This window comes from Chelonia mydas, chromosome 8, assembly GCF_015237465.2.
Source record: "Chelonia mydas isolate rCheMyd1 chromosome 8, rCheMyd1.pri.v2, whole genome shotgun sequence".
In the NCBI taxonomy this organism is placed as follows: Eukaryota; Metazoa; Chordata; order Testudines; family Cheloniidae; genus Chelonia; species Chelonia mydas.
In genome coordinates this window covers 12,048,736-12,065,649 of record NC_057854.1, presented here as the reverse complement: position 1 = coordinate 12,065,649, position 16,914 = coordinate 12,048,736, and the positions used below count along the sequence as shown (strand labels likewise).

The following is a 16,914-nucleotide window of genomic DNA, read 5'->3' as shown; positions in this document are numbered from 1 at the left end:
CTCAGATGCAATTCTTAGGGGAAAATGAGTAACTCCGTTAATTTTCCATAAGACCTTAAGTATACAATACAAAGTCATTCATAAATTATATCACACAACAATACTGACTTTTTAGCTGTGCTGGGAGCTACTTTACCACTCACATGGCTATTGTGTTCTCTCTGCCACATAATGAATTGAACAATAAGAATTGCAAAGCAATCTGCTCCCTCAGTATGCAGGCAGTGTATAATGCCAGGTGCAGAGTCGCTGACGACAGAACCGCATTATGATTTATTCATGCTGAGAGACTCCAGGATTGTCAGTTTTTTGACACTGCTCAAAGCAATGTTTGGATGGCTGTTAAACAAGTAGGGCATCTTGGGAGAGTTTTCTAAGTGGTGACTGTCCTTTTGTTTTGAGAAAGATATTATTTACTTGGTGAGATACCAAGCTTTTCTGTGAGGCAGGGCTGTTTTTTATGCTTTTGTGCAGTATGAAGCCCAATGGAGCCCTGATGCCTGACCTGGGCGACTAGGTAGTACTGCAATACAAATAATTTCAAGTGAGTTTATGGAAATAATAAATGTTAAACATGGTGAGATGGTGGCTAGGCAAAATTAAGAATGTTCCAAAGCTAGCATTAAAGCTATATTGTGAGAAATAAAGGCTAGGCTTGGCTGGCTTGCTTCGTTGCTTTGCTTGTTGTTTTTACTAGGATCTCTGCCTGTGGTTGAATATTGTTTTATATTTGAGAGACTGGCATAGTCTAAGCACATAGGACTGGCAGCCAGGAAGCTCCTAAATTCTAAATGTGGCTTTGGCCCGGATTCTCTCTCTGTCCTTGGAATAGGTCCGCCTCATTTACCCATCTATAAACATGAAGTAAAATTACTTGCCTACCTTGCAGGGGTACTGGAGGGACTAATTAATTATTTTAAAGCACTTTGACGATGAAAAGCCTTGTAGAACTGCTAAGTGTTATGTCAAAACAGTTATAAAGATTTGACTCAGATCCTTATGGTATATTATATTTACCTTGCATACCACGAAAGCCTGTTCTAATTATTGAATAAAACTTTCTGTAATAGTGAAAATGTTTTATTATTTAGTCCTTTGTGATGTGCATAGTAAACAATGTATAGGTTGGTGCTCTCTGTTTCAAGTATTTTCTATATTAATATTATGTTTAGATAATTACACACAACTACATTAAAAGAACAGTATTATAATTGTGAAATCAAGCACTCAAAGATTAGGAAGGTCAGATTTAAAGTTGCCTGTGTAATTAGACTGTCATAATGCATAAGCACAAGGGGGCTGAATTTAAAGTTGCACAAGCAATCTTAAGTGTGGCATTTCCTTACTTTTGAGTGCTTGACTTTGCAACCTTAATACAGTATTGTTCTTTTAATGTAGGTTTGTATGTGTGTAATTTTCTAAGTTTTTAAAAGAGCAAATAGAAAAAAATCAACAAATTCCATTATGTGGTATCATATTGACATGGGTCATAGCAGGATTGGAACTAGAGTTGTCGAAAAAACAAAATTTCCTTCCCATAGAAATAGAGATTTCTAAATTTTGTTTCATTCTGATTCAGGACTAAAAATTGAAATCTGAAAGTAGATTTTTTTTGCCAAATTAAATATTCTGAAATATTTAATTTTGACCTTATTGTTTTAACTATTACATTACAATAAATTAAGTTATAATAAATCCAATCCCAGTTCTTCCCCTACACCTCATTTCTTTATCAGATCTGTCTCCTTGCCCCCCTCTGCCCAACTTATTCTCTGTCCCAGTCTCCCCCATTCCCGCTTCTCATCCAATCTCTCCTCCCTCCCTGCTCTGTTTCCACGTCCAGGCCCCCCAGATTTCCTCCCCAATCCCAGCCCCATTTCTCTCCTCTTCTCCCCCCCCCCCCCCCCCCCCCCCCTGCACCAACCTGCAGTCCCAGTCTTTCTACCATTTTTTGTCCCAATCTAGTCTTCTCCCCACTCCTCCTCCCATGGCTCTTGTTCTCTCTGCATTCAAATCAGTCAGCTTCCTCTTTGCTGCTGCCCAGGCCCAGCAAAGATGGTGGTGGAGGGTGTCCTTGAGAGAACAGGAGAGAGTGTCTCCCTACTCAGGTGCCCAGACCTGGTATAACCCACAGCAGCCCAGAACTGCAATTGCAGGGAAAGTCTTACTCAGCCCCTACATAAGAATGGCCATACTGGGTCAGACCAAAGATCCATCTAGCCCAGTATCCTGTCTTCCAACAGTCGCCAATGCCAGGTGCTTCGGAGGGAATGAACAGAACAGGTAATCATCAAGTGATCCATTCCCAGCTTCTAGAGATGCCCCGTATGGAATCTTTGGAGAATTTGGCTCTAAAATCAAAGTCTCTATAGAGCATATATAACGGGTGGGCAAACTATGACCCGTGGGCTGGATCTGGACCGCGAGCTGTTTTAAGTTGGCCTACGAGCTCTCGCTGGGGAACGGGGTCTGGGACTTGTCCCACTCTGGCGCTCCAGCTGGGGAGCAGGGTCAGGGGCTGTACCTCCCTGCTCCGTCTCCTGCGCACTCTAATGGCCCCCTCCGGCACTCCAGTGGGAGCTGCTGGGGCGGTGCCTGCGGACGGGGCAGTGTGCAGAGCCCCCTGGCTGCGCCTCTGTGTAGGAGCTGGAGAGGGGACATGCACTGCTTCCGGGAGCCGCTTGAGGTAAGAGCCACTGGGAGCCTGCACCCCTGAGCCCCTCCTGTGCCCCAACCCCCTGCCCCATCCCTGATCCCCCTCCTGCCCTCCAAACCCCTTGATTCCAGCCCGGAGCACCCTCCTGCATCCCAAATCTCTTATCCCCACCCCCACCCCAGAACCCCCACCCCCATCTGGCGCCTGCACTCCTTCCCGCACTCCTGCCCTAGCCCTGATCCCCCTCCCTTCCTCCGAACCTCTTGGTGCCAGCCCAGAGACACTCCTACACCCCAAACTCCTCATCCTCAGCCCCACCCCAGAGCCCCCACCCCCCTGCCCCAGAGCCCCCTCCCGCACCCTTAACTCCTCATTTCTGGCCCCAACCGGAGCCCGCACCCCCAACCGGAGCCCTCACCCCCTCCTGCACCTCAACCCCAATTTTGTGAGCATTCATGGCCCGCCATGCAATTTCTATTCCCAGATGTGGCCCTCGGGCCAAAAAGTTTCCCCACCCATGGTATATAAACTGATTTGTTAAAGCTTGTAACTTGGATGGATTTCAGCAGATTTTCACAGGGAATGACAAAAGGCTTATCCTTGACACTAAGGCTACCCCGTTGATGAATTTCAAGTCCCTGCTCCAAAGCTTTGGGGGTGCCAAAGCTTTTCAAAGACAAGGTTGCCAGAATTCTTTAATGTGAGCAAACCAATGTAATTTTTCCTAGCCTCATTCAGGGAAATGGCTGGACTAGTTTGGCTGAAATTTAATACTAGTAATCAGCTTGAGGCTGACACCCAGCATGCAAACTTTCAGCTCAAATGGTTTAAGGTTGGCAAAGTTATAAGCAATTGAAAACAGGGTCTTATAATAGGAATTGTTAGGCAACTTTAATAACAGCCTTGCCAAAAACATATGCATAGACTGGGGCAATATATTTATCCTGACTTGTGTAGGATATGTGCTGAGTACCAACTCCTCTCAGGGGAATATTTTGTTTGGTTCACAATACAGATTACTATCCCATTCTCTTGTGTAATGTGTGTGTAAATTCACATATACACACAGCTCCTGTCCCTTCTGTTGTGAAGGAAGAGAATTCCACTGGGATGAAATTCATACCATTTCAGCAACACATCTAAATTGTTACTTTGAGGGGTTGCAATATAAATAACTGGGGACAGACATGTGATGCCAAGCAGAGCAGCGGTTATTTGAAGAAGCTGGTATCTGATGGGTGAGAGGTCAGGGCTGGAACCCACATTCAACCAGGTCTGGGAAAGAAATAGCTGTCAGGCTGGATTCTTATCCAAAATTTCCTTGTCCAAAATTCACCAAGGTGATGATAAGGAAGAAATATGGTTTCCTGGATAATCTACTCCAGGCTGGATTCTTTACATGCTTCTCTCTTTCAGGAAGGATTACAGGATGGGAAGTGGAAAAATTCCCAAACTCAGACTGCCTACGTGAAACAAAATTAGGTAAGAGATGGTTGGTAAAATGTCTGATAGCTATAGGAGTTGATAAAGACAAGGTCTAATTTCTATTTAATATATTTTTTGACATCTGCATTCATTTATATGCGCACACAATCTTTTGCCTGCTTTGATATGGTGGACATAGTTCATTCTTGTAATCTGTATTCCTTGTCCTTATTTGTGCCTGTATTCTTGTTAACATTAATAAACAAGTTTCTTTTTTCCCACCTTGTGTATGCTGCTGATAATTTTAAGGAACAATGGAAATAGGAGCGAAGGAAAGTGTCCAAATGCTACTCTGTCACTGAAGGACTCAGGTAGCAGCTAATCCTTAGATTTCATCTTTACACTCAACCCAAATGGGGGTGACTCTCTGGCAAGAATACCACCCTTTTTCCCCCTCTCCTCTACCCCCCCTAAAAAGGAAAATTACCGAATTTCTCTTTCCTGCTGGTTTGATGGTCTGCTAAAAGAGGAGTGACATGCTCAATTTGCAGCATGTGCTTGTCTGTTCCTCCTTTATAGAATTTTAAAAAGCAGGCTGTAGCTGGTTGGCTCACTGTCCTTATAAACCTACCTTTGGCTGGCTTCGTGTGCTTGAATCATCCACCGTGTCTGATCAGGATGGCAAATAAATTTGTGCTAGTGCTCCACTGAAGCCAGCATTTCAGCTTTGGAAGGCCAGAGGCAACTAGGGCTTGAGTTCCCATAGCTCAAGGGGGAGGCCTGATATCTACCATGCTGGGAAGTTTGTAAACAATATTCCCTGCTACTTTCACTCATCACCGCTGGAGTCTAGCACTGTGATATTGTGCTACAATGAAGCACACTTTTGAAATAAACTGCATGTTATGTGCTCATGTACTGTATAAGCTTCCATACAATCAAAACATCTTGTCATAGCCACAGGGCCACCTCTCTCTCATTGCAGAAATTTGGACCTGATCCAATTTAAGTCCATAGTAAAATGCTTGTAGATCTCTATGGCAGCATCAGCTGACACACTCTTGGCAAGTTTTTAAGCCTCCTCATTAGCATAGCATTTGCTCTGAAACACACTAATAAACAACAGTTGAATTTTCCCTAATTATGTGTAAAAAGACTGCACAAATAAACTAATGGAACTTCCCTATTTGCATGCTAACATAGAAGTTAGAGGAGAACTTCTAGCATGGATCAAAAAGTATGCAACAGATAAGGTTTGAGTAAGAAATTGATGTAACAATTATTTTTTGTCCATGTTGCTATGAGGATTGAATGGTCTAGTGCAGTGTTTTTCAACCTTTTTGATATCCGGGACCAGCTTGCTGCCTTCAAAAACTGTGTCAGGGAGATCTCATGGACCGGCTGTCGAGAAACAGTGTTCTAGTGCTCAGAACAGATGTAGGAACTGAATTTTAGTTCTTTTTTGCCACTGCTGTAGCCTTGGGCAAATTGTTTACTCTCTAGTAGCTTTCCTATCTATAAAATGGGGATGAGAAGATTATCTACTTTAGGGATTTAGTGAGGAGTAGTTTAATGTTTGAAGAATAAAATTGTTATGGATGATAACTCATAATTCTGTTCAGAGTGGTAGCCATGTTAGTCTGTGTCAGCAAAAACAAGGAGTACTTGTGGCACCTTAGAGACTAACAAATTTATTTGGGCATAAGCTTTCATGAGCTAAAACCCATTTCATCAGATGCATGGAGTGGAAAATACGGTATATATACACAGTACATGAAAAGATGGGAGTTGCCTTACCAAGTGGGGGGTCAGTGCTAATGAGACAATTCAGTTAAAGTGGAACTGGGCTATTCTCAACAGTAGAACTTTAATTGAATTTTCTCGTTAGCACTGACCCCCCACTTGGTAAGGCAACTCCCATCTTTTTATGTACTGTGTATATATAGCTGCCTACTGTATTTTCCACTCCATGCATCTGATGAAGTAGGTTTTAGCCCACGAAAGCTTATGCCCAAATAAATATGTTAGTCTCTAAGGTGGCACAAGTACTCCTCGTTGTCATAACTCTTGTGTTAATCAGGTTGTCTCATCTGTAAGACAGTACTGCCTCCTTTTGCTTCTGCTGTGAAGTCACAGTCCTGTATTTATATTACCAGCCTCTTGCAATGGAAATGCATTTTACAAAAAGTATGCATGTGTAGTCAATGTCTTTTTAAAAATGCAGATAGCTGTGCTTATATGCAAATAAAAGGAATTAGCCCCTCTTTAGACAACAATTACCAAAAAGCCAACACTGAATTATTTACTGAAGTTATGAAATAGACTAAACCATCCCTGAGAGGGATTTTGTCACTCCCCCCCCCCACCCCTGCAAACCTAGGTTGGGTGAAAAAAGTTCATACTAAACACTAACTTTTGTTTTTTAAACTAACTGGTCACCTAATCTGGCTCATAAAATAAGAGAAGGATGCTTAAACTAATGCAAAATTAATGGACCTAAGTAGCAGACTTCCTGAGTGCTGTACCCTGACAATGCCCCTTGCTCTGGGTTTGAGCAAATCATCTAACCCAGTAGCTCTCAACCTTTCCAGACTACTGTACCCTTTTCAGGAGTCTGATCTGTCTTGTGTACCCCCAAGTTTTACCTCACTTCAAAATTACTTGCTTACAAAAACTACACACGCAGCGCTCACTGTTACAGAAAAATTATTATTCTCATTTTTACCCTATAATTATAAAATAAATTGGAATATAAATATTGTACATTCATTTCAGTGTATAGGCTATAGAGCCCTATAAACGAGCCATTGTATGAAATTTTAGTTTGCACTGACTTTGCTGGTGCTTTTTATGTAGCCGGTTGTAAAACGAGGCCAAGGGCGCGGTGAGTTGATGTATCCCCTAGCCTAGAAGACCGCTCCACGTCCCCCTGGTTGAGAACCACTGATCCAGCCGTTCTGCCTCCCTTTCTCCGGCTGCAATACCGGAGTAACCCGCCCGCTTTACTGGTCTGGCCGTGAGGATGAGTCAAGCCACGTTTGCAAAGTGGGGGTGATGAAAAGCTGAACGGTCAACGCAACCACTACAGCCCAGCCTAGCGCCAGACCACGCCCCCCCGGCCTCCGCTGGAGCGATCGGGCCGCGAGTGGCTGGCAATGGCGGGGACAGTCTGCCCCCTGCTGGCGGGGATCCTGCTGAGGTCAGAGGCGCTGGGGGGCCTGTGCGGTGGGAGACGCTGGGGCCAGAGTACCTCGGGCGCGCTAGGGAGGGATGCGGCAGGGCCCGGGGAGCGCACGCACAGCAGCCGCTGATGGGGCCTGACTGCTTCGGATCCTTTGCCCGAACCCAAGATGGCGGCCGAGGCCACGCCGCCCAGGCCCAAGATGGCGATTTCAGATCCGGGTCTACCAGCTTTTACCCTGGTAGCGGAAGCAATTGAGGAGCCCAGCGGAAGCGGCGGTTGTCAGTGGAGACGCAGGCCGGCAGGGCTCGTTCTTTCTCCCGCCTGAGGATGCGGGCTCTCCCCTCTCCCGGGTGGAGACTCCGGCAGCTGCTCTGGGTGACCTGGCTGAGCGGGAGCCTCCTGGCAGGTGAGGGCACCGGGGAGAGGCCACCTAGCGGGCCGGCCTGAGGTAACCAGGGTGATCCGCCAGCCCAGCCCGGCTCGCTCTTGCTCCCCTTCGCCACCGCCCGGGGTGCGTGTCCGTGTCCACCATTCCTGGGGCTGATCCAGGTTTTCGGGCCACGGTGCTGGTACCAGCTCTCTCCCGCCGCTCTGTGCCGGGGAGGAGGGTCGCACAGCGCTTCTGCCGGCCCCAGGCTGGCTCCCTTCTTGCCTGCTCCTGTACGCTGCACCGTGGCCCCCTGGGGTAAAGGGGCAGGAGGAGGGGACGGGACACGTTCGTCTTCCAGTTGCCCTCTGCTTGGATGTAGGAGCTCGTCTGTGTGGGGCTCTTCCCTGATGTCAGGCAGGGCTCCCTAAGTGTCAAAAGCGATAGGCCTCTAAGAGCAGGACATATTGGCCGTGTTGGTTATCGCTCTGTTCTCCTCCCCCTGACCCTCACTTCCATGAAAACTGCTAATCCCTTCTAAAAAAAAACAAAACAAAAACATAGCCTGAAAGAAACCAAAGCTACAGCTGAACGCAAGTGCTAAATATTGTTACTTTTATAGGAGCAGTAGCAGAGGAAAATGCTGACCCACTGTCTGAAACTGCCCTACCTGTTAGCACGGAAGGTGGTTCTGCCATTACTGGAGAGCCCCAGGAGCCAGTGCAGTACAAGACGGCAGAAATTGCTGATGCCATGCTGGGTAGTGGGATTCCTGCTGATCGGTCTGTGGTGCTGTCAGTTATTCCAGGAAAAGCAAAGGACAGACGCATGTCTGAGTTTGGTATTGGCACCTGCGATGCAGGGGTAGAAGATGCTGAATGTAGTGTGGGGACTAGCCTTGCTTCTCACTTATCGCAGCCTGGTTCACATGTTCAAGAACAAACAGGGGACTCTAATGTAGTGCTAGAGGCTGTGCCTACTTCACCAGCTGAGGAATCTAATAGCACGGACAACGTAAAAACTCCCAAAGTGAACTGTGAGGAAAGAAATATTACTGGGATCAGAAACTTCACGCTACAAATCCTGAATGTTTCGCAAGTAAGTAGGAAATCATTCTGTTTGCTACGTTCTGTGTTTATCTTGATAGCTGGGTAGGTGTTACACAAATAGTTTTTACCCAAATGCTACATATATAATCCTTCCTGTACTTGCCCTTGTGAGTTTTGTGGCACAAAAAGGATAACTTAAAACAAATGGTCCTCTCAAGGATTGAACTCACAACCCTGGGTTTAACAGGCCAGTGCTCAAACCACTGTTTAGTGTGCTGGTCGGGGGAGCTAGCATATAGGGCAGTGCACTTTCCATATTGTTTTGAAATACAGAAATAGCAGGATATTCAATTCCACTATGTACCATGCCTATGTTCCCCAGTCTAAAGGGCTACCTGTACCCATCGGGACTTGTGCCAGCTTCCCTGCAGCACTTTTTTCTTTAGACCAATTTCCTTCCCTTAGGAATGCTTTGTAGCACTTGTTTCCACTAAATTCTAATTTAGGCGGCTTTACTTAAAAATAGGTTTCTTAAAGAAAGGTTAGAAAATTAAAACAAAAACAGATTTCAGATAAATACTACTATGAATTACAGCTGGTAGGAAAATGGAAACTTTTCACAAATTTTGGTTGAAATTTCATTTTTGACATTTCTGACCAGCTCTACTAAGTATGGAAAATAACGGAGACACCTTTAAAAGTCCTTCAACTGACCCATAGTGTAAAAAGCAACTTGTCTTGTTAGAATCTCATCAAGGCATTCTTGTTCCCAGGAGGTTACAGCAAGTCTCTTTCCCCTTTGTTAGCTCCCAGCTTTGTCTTAAAGACTGGTTTAAGAATTTGAGATATTACATCACTCCAGACCAAACTGTAGGGTAGCAGAACCAGTTTGAGTCTGGTTCATACAACAGAAGTTTCTCTCTGTTCCCCCAAATGCTGGGGAGACAAAGGGAATCAGAAGGGAGAATGGGCCTGGGCACAGTTTATTTGAATAAGTTTAGTTTACCAGGTCCTTGCTTGTTTCCTTCCTACCCTTCCACAAGCCATCCTTGCCTGTGATTCCCCAGCCTGATCAGCTCTCTGTTCTGTGATCAAATAACTTCCTTTCATACCCTTGTTCATCTCCCACTTTCTCTTCTGGCCCTTCACTTGTCTTGTTTCAGGAACAGCTCCACTACCTTTTTATCCCACAAATTAGCTTCTTGGCCTTGTTAAGGCTTGGAATTCCCCTATTAGAGAAGAAATGAAGTGGTGGATCTCCTAACTTTCCCCTCAGAGCTGTCAGTCCCACTTCCTGACAAACAGGATTCAGCTCGTACATCACACATCTGCAGCCAGGGAGTAGGGCCTCTTAGGTAAGAGAGGAAAGAAAGTAAAAAGGACATTTTTTCAGAGTAATTATGTACTATACTACCAAAGTATTATTTGTCTACCAAGGAGATTTTTACATTTGAAAAATGTAGTTAGGATTAAAATCAGTCTGACTACATTTTGTTCGTTGAATGTTCATGTACTGTTGAAATACTGCTAAAAACAGACTTCTGGCTGAAATGCCAACTCAGATTTGCTTATGATGGGTACTACAGTGTTCTCCTGAAATTAATCTGTTACCAGAGTATTATGCAATGATATGTAATAGAACCCTTTAAAATATTTAATTGGCTTCTCCTTTTTAAATCAGCATGTTTTCTTTCACAGGACCTGATGGAGTTTTTAAACCCAAACAGCAGTGATTGTACATTAGTCTTGTTTTATACACCTTGGTGTCGCTTCTCTGCCAATCTGGCCCCTCATTTTAATTCTTTGCCCCGAGCATTTCCAACTCTAAACTTCCTGGCATTGGATGCATCTCAGCATAGCAGGTAACTGGCAATAAATACACTTCACCTTATAAAGCTTCACATGCTACAGTGTTAGCACTTTGGTTTTGATTCTGACAAACCTTATGCTTTTAAAATGTATTGATGAAGTAATAGGTACTCCCTGAGTAAATTAGAGTTCTCTGCCTTTACTTCCTTTAGCTTTTCTTCAGTCAATTTTCTCCCTCACTCATCTTTTAACAATGAAGTTAATATTTTCTTAAATGTTCAAATGTACATCTTTCTCTTCAAGATGAGGGATTAATAGCACTGGCTAAAATTTGACCTAGTGTAGATTGATGCCGGGCTCTGCTAATTCACCTACATTTTGACATGCAATTTCACTTCTGGGTTTCTTTTGAGCAGAGACTGTAAAATATGCTACATCCTTTTCTCTGACCACCTCACAGTGCATCCTCAAAGGACAAGAATAAGACCCTTGTGCCCTAAAACAGGATTGAAACATGGGCCTCCAGAATGAAAGTTAATGCACTAACCTGCTGCAGAATTTTGTATTGCCTAAATTCACTAGTGAAACACTCCCTAATGCCATAAGAAAATAGTTGTGCCCTTGTTCTTGTTATTGAGTTAAATTAAATGTTAACTTAGTAAAGCAGACTTTTCCTTCTTACCTACTTATTTCCTTCAGTTTATCAACCAGATTTGGAACTGTGGCTGTTCCTAATATCCTTCTTTTCCAAGGAGCCAAACCCATGGCCAGATTTAACCATACAGACCGAACCCTGGAAATGCTGAAAGCATTCATTTTTAATCAGACAGGTATGTAGGCTAAACTTGATGCAGAGCTATGAAGGTCAGGTATAGCCTCAAATTGACTTCTCCCCTTTTTTTTAAGAGGCTATATTAGGGCCCCCTAGAGCCTTCCTGCTGCCAGGAACAGAGCCTTAGGAAGTTACTATTCAGTCACCATTGCACTGAGTGGAATTTCAACACAAGGTAGAAGCAAACAGCCCAGCTATCTAGAGCTGGTTTGGTGGGGGGAGACTTGGAGGTCAGGCAGAGAGTGTAAGTAGGGAGATCCAGCACTTCCCCACTCCTGAAGTCCTGGATTAATTTGGAATAGTGCTGGACAGTTATTAGCACTACCCTTATCCCCACATTCCAGGATGGGAAGGGATCAGACTCCTATGTCCCATTGCTGTAGGGCAGGCAACGGGTAGGGGACATGGCAGCCTCAGCTCTTATGTTGGTGGGGAGATAGGAGCACAGAGAGCCCTGAATAGTTTTCCTGTTGCTGGGAATCAGCTGTCCAGGCTCTGAACTCCATGGGCTGAGTTTACCCAGCTCCCTTCTCTCGTCCCACAGTATAATTAGCCTTTTGAGAGTAGAAGAAAGAACATGCGCTAGTATTGTGACAGATTAATGAAAGGGACTGCTAAATCATTATTAACGCAGGATTATCTTTACTGTTGTTGTAGATTCCCTGACTGGTACTTTTACCAAAGATTACATTGGGAATGGGGAGAATAAAACTCTCCTAATGACACAGTACTAAGGAAATATGTATTAGGATACTTCGACGGTTTGAAAATGGAAAACTGACTTTTAGCATAGGTCACTGAAAACAGATCTGTGCTTCTCTAATGTCTAAAACTCATGAGCAGATGACCCGAAATATATAGTAAAATCCACGGGACTATATGAACCAGAGTTATATTAAGTCCTGTAGCACAAGCTGCTTAATTTGGAGATGAGAATACAGTTCCTACAATGAACTAATCACCATAGATTTAAAAAATGGCTATTGCTAGCAGCTTTTATCACTGGTTTCTTCTTTCAGGAATAGAAGCTAAGAATGATGTGGTGGTGACTGAGGAAGACCGAGCAGGCCCTCTACCTAGTGTCCTGACAAAAGGAATAGATTGGTTACTTTTATTCTCTTTATTGTTTCTGGTTAGTTTTATTATGTATGCTACCATTCGGACTGAGAGCATTCGCTGGCTAATACCGGGACAAGAGCAGGAGCATCAGGAATAAGTCGAGATAATGACATGAGAACATACTTCATACCTACAGATAAAGCAGGAATTTATATGAACTGAAATTGCATAAACTTGTACAGTGAATTAGATGGCTGTAATTTATAATCTTATTAGTTAAAAATCTGTTTTGTTCATTAACTACTGTATGTGTAAAGTCAAACTGCTGGTAATTAAGTAAACCAATACAGAAAGGTTCAGCAGAAGAGTTTTTATTTATTTAGGAAGTAGTAACAGGTTTACAAATCCTTGCTATGTAAATATCAGAAAACAGTAATTATTATGAAGATTGTTTTTTAATAAACTTGTGTGAATCACTTTTTTAGGAATAATGTTAATTTGTTGCAAAATTTTACTCGGAACTTGTAGTAATCAGTAGAATCATACAGTGGGACCCTGAAATATTGCAGATGATCTTTAGAGGGAAAGTAAGAGTTCTACAGCCAGCAGTACTGCTTTGGCAGCAGTAATATACAACCACTTTCATTATTTTGGAATTGAGAGATCTCAGCCCTTTTAATGTGTTTTTCCTTTTCAAGACTTATGGCTGTGCAAATTAAAACTACACATACATGGATAGATGCTGTGTATTGTAGAAGACTACAGAAATTACTAGTAATAGGTGTAGACCTACATGGAAGATGTCCATGTTTTGGCTTCTCCCTTCCTGCAGTAATAAATAATAAGGTTAAAGGATATATGTCCTTAAGTAAAGGCATTCAGCATTTTAAACAAAGGTCACTAAACCAATTCAAGTTGGATTTTTCACTAAGACAAGACACAGTAACACAAAGGGAAAAGATTACAGTAGAGCCTCAGCGTTACGAACACCAGAGTTACGAACTGACCAGTCAACCACACGCTTCAGTTGGAACCAGAAGTACGCAATCAGGCAGCCCAGACCAAAAAAAAAAAAAAAAAAGGCAAAATAAAAAGGCAAATAATGAACAGTCCTGTGTTCAATGTAAACGACTAAAAAAAAAATTAGACAAGGTAAGGAAACTGTTTCTGTGCTTTTCATTTAAATTAAAATAGTTAAAAGCAGCATTTTTCTTCTGTAAAGTTTCAAAGCTGTATTATGTCAACGTTCATTTGTAAAATTTTGAAAGAACAACCATAATGTTTTGTTCAGAGTTATGAATAGTCTCTAAGGTGCCACAAGTACTCCTTTTCTTTTTGCGAATACAGACTAACACGGCTGTTACTCTGATTCCTTTCCTGAGGTGTTTATAACTCTGAGGTTCTGCTGTATTTTTAATAGGGTTTTTAAATTGTTTAGTAATATATTTCACTAATATATTAAGAGTAGTTATTTCTCCCATCTGATATTTTAATGGTTCCTACTAGAGGAAAGACCACTTCCAAAGGAGTTTAGTACTGATGTTTGGGGTTTGAGAGAAGTGTGTTTTGCACTTGCTGGTTAAGTTTATCAACAATAAAAATCTTGTTTTGCAGCTCTAGAGAGGGTGACAATCAATGTTCCCTCTAATTTCTGACAGGCCGTATGCACAAAAAATTTCTGCTGTACGAATTGTTGTGCGCATGGTGTTTCACCATGTGCGCGGGGTTTAGGATCTGTGTGTGCGTGCACACGCGCACAGCTTAGAGGGAACAGTGGTGACCATGTATTACATTTGGACCTGAGGCTAGATGGTGTTTGATATCCTTGGTTTACCGTGCGCTGTGAGGGAGCTGCCTTTCCTTTCTAAGGATTATGTAGAAAACGCATTTTATTGTGTATTAATTCTTCCTTGCTGCCCTATACAGTTAAACTTCACTTACATTAAAATCCTGCTGTAGAAAAACAAGTAGTAAGTTTTGAGGTAAGAACTGACTTCCTTTCCTCTAGATACTGATTTCTCGCAGGACTAAAAATAGCCATTCAGAATTCCATGCAACTTCAAGTACTGATCTCCCATCTAAATAAGCAGGACCAGTCAACTCATGAGGCTTGTTTGTATTTACATAAATCTTTGTTAATTGTTAGTTTGAAAGCCTCAGCTGCTGAGTGTGTAAATAGTTGATAAGCTTACTCTAATTATGACTTTTAGTACTAATAATCTGATTTTATTAATGTTGAGGCTCTAGAATAAGATACAGTTTAGCTTTAGACATACAGGGCCAGATTCTCAGCTGGTGTAAACGTGTGTACCTCCATTGGCTTCAATGGAGCAATGCTGATTTACATCAGCTGAGGATCTGGCTCACTTTTCATTTCCCTTTTGGCTTGCATTATTCCTTGCATGGTTAATAGAGATCTGTAGAATACTCTTGAAATTGTTCCATTTCTGCAAAAGACTAAAGATAGATTTTCCTTAAGAACCTACACAATTTTATACTACATGGGCTGTATTTACCCTCCTGGATGTTGGCACATGGCTGTGTATTTAAAACAGCCTATGAAGTTTTGTCTACGAATATGCACTTAGCTGAAAAATATAAAAGTTCAGAATGTGGACTTGACATTGTAGCTACCCTTCCCTTTTCCCTAAGCAACGTTTCCACCCAGAAAAGTGATTTGTAAAAAAGACAGGTCCATATTTTGTTTCAATCATTCCATAGCAAAGGCAATCAAATTTTTTTTGCATTGTCATTGTTTTAGAATAGAACCATATTTTCCAAGGCCCCAATTTATACCAAAATTAAAACTTTTATAATCAATCCTTTACAGAACATAAGCCCCATAAAGAATTGTAAAGTCCTTCTTCTTCTTTTTTTTTTTTTAACCATCCCTTGCTCAGTTGGAAAGGCTGCCTTTGCAGCTCTAAGGACCTGAACCTGAAACCAACTTCACTGGCCAAACCGAACTGAATGGAAATAGAAACAACCCGCGTGAAGGCTGAAGAATAAACTCCTGGCACTCCCTTGTTTTGATGATCGAAGCCACTAGCAGCCGGAGAGGAGTTCTGCCTGCAGCCCCACGCTGCAGCGGGTGGTCCCTGCTCCTTCTAGTGCAGCTGCCCTGCAATTGACAAAGGTGAAGGGTCGGGGTCCCGGGGGGGCTGGGGTTTTGCAGCAGAGGTGCATGGACCACAGCTGGGGGGGGGGAGGTAAGTACCATTCGCCCAGCGCAGGGGAGCTCCGTGCAGATGAGGGGGTAAGTACCATTCTTGTCGGGGTTTGGGGGAACACCCTGACGGGTTTCCTGCGGGGGCGCCGGGCGCAGACGAGCCCGTGTCCCTCCCTGGGCTGCGTGAAGGGAGGGGCCGCGCTGGGACGGTCGCAGGCACTTGCGTAGGTCCCTGCTCTGGGCCCTTCGCGCCGTGAGGGGGCGGGGCCGCGGCCGCGCTGAGGCGATGGGAGGCGGCGGGGTCGGGCTGCGGCTGGCGCTGGTCGGAGCGCGCCTGGCAGCGACGGCGGGCGCGAGGCAGGGCGGCTCGGGACCCGGCAGCAGGAGCCTCTCCGCCATGGTGAGAGGCCAGGCAGGGCCCGCCCTGGGGGCGCGGGAGGGCAGCGGACCTGGGGAGCTCCCCAGAGATCCTGGGGCAAGCGAGCAGCCATCCAGACGCTGGGCAGGCGGCATGGGCAGAGGGAGCTCTCCAGGGCTGGGCAGGCGGGAGTCCCCCGGGTGGCAGGGGCTGAGGACAGAGGAAAGCCCCCTGGGAGCGGGAGTCCCAGTCTTCTCTCCCCAGCTCAGCTCTAAGCCAAGTTCCGCACTCTGGGGACCTCATTCCAGATGTTACTTGTGCTGGATGCGTCATAATAGGATGATCCCTCATTTTCCCTCTGCGCTGTGAAAGAGCTAACTGCCTGGACTCTTACATCACCATCATTAGGGTTCAGAGCCAACTGCCTGCTGAGGTAAAGATGGCACTTCACATCTGCCTGAGCTTTTGTTTCATGCTGTCTGCAGAGTTGGGTGCATACCTCTACGTTTGTGATTTCCTTTGCTGTGATAAGGATTTGATGCTTAATTTGTTTTTGTGTTTTTTAAATGAAGATTTTAATTGTGGAACACAAAATGCAGCTATCATGAAAAAATACTTTCCAGTCACAGCATTGCAAATTGGCTCGATTTGTTTCCTGATAAGGGGCCAGGTTAGGTGGGTAAGGAGGAGACTTTCTGGGGATCAGATGGGTATGAGCCCCTGAAGGCAGGCAAGAATGACTTCCCCAGAGAAAGGGGGTGACGGGTGAACAACAGCCTTGCAAAATGTTGCGTAATCTGTTTTGAGCAGTTCTAATATTTACTGTTTGTCTATCACCAATAATGTGCCAGGTGCGATTCACACTGAAACAAATAACAATTGGTTTAAAAAGTTCTCCCAACTCTTGGCGCTTAGTTTAACTAAATATTCAGGGGAAAGTGGTGGGAGGTGAGGGACTCAAATGCACTTTTAAAATCCCCCCCCCCCCAAACTAGGGACACTAAGA

General features: G+C 44.0%; 2 protein-coding genes across 8 annotated transcripts in view; both read left to right on the top strand.

The window, feature by feature from the left end:
* The first annotated feature begins 7,188 nt into the window (after positions 1-7,188).
* TXNDC15 (thioredoxin domain containing 15) lies at positions 7,189-12,869 on the top strand. The gene is made up of 5 exons (XM_037906426.2): positions 7,189-7,671; positions 8,255-8,730; positions 10,380-10,543; positions 11,190-11,320; positions 12,342-12,869. The coding sequence occupies exons 1-5, from the start codon at positions 7,593-7,595 to the stop codon at positions 12,536-12,538; spliced, it is 1,047 nt and encodes a 348-aa protein (XP_037762354.1). The 5' UTR covers positions 7,189-7,592; the 3' UTR covers positions 12,539-12,869.
* A 2,492-nt stretch (positions 12,870-15,361) lies between these two features.
* PCBD2 (pterin-4 alpha-carbinolamine dehydratase 2) overlaps positions 15,362-16,914 on the top strand; it is a 36,000-nt gene continuing 34,447 nt past the window's right edge. The window contains exon 1 of one of the 7 annotated variants that reach the window (XM_043553151.1): positions 15,362-15,517. Coding sequence is in view for 2 of the 7 variants with exons in the window: in XM_043553149.1 (XP_043409084.1) it covers positions 15,837-15,950 (114 nt within the window). In the remaining 5 variants the exon portion in view is untranslated. Of the gene's footprint in view, positions 15,518-15,730; positions 15,951-16,040; positions 16,342-16,914 lie in introns of those variants that run through there. The other 6 variants (XM_043553149.1, XM_027825499.3, XM_043553150.1 and 3 more) reach the window with 6 other exon arrangements.

Coding starts and splice junctions, on each gene's coding strand:
- TXNDC15 (XM_037906426.2), top strand. CDS start 7,593: ATGCGGGCTCTCCCCTCTCCCGGGTGGAGACTCCGGCAGCTGCTCTGG. Junction 8,731..10,379: donor AAATCCTGAATGTTTCGCAA/GTAAGTAGGAAA, acceptor TTTCTTTCACAG/GACCTGATGGAGTTTTTAAA. Junction 10,544..11,189: donor GATGCATCTCAGCATAGCAG/GTAACTGGCAAT, acceptor TATTTCCTTCAG/TTTATCAACCAGATTTGGAA.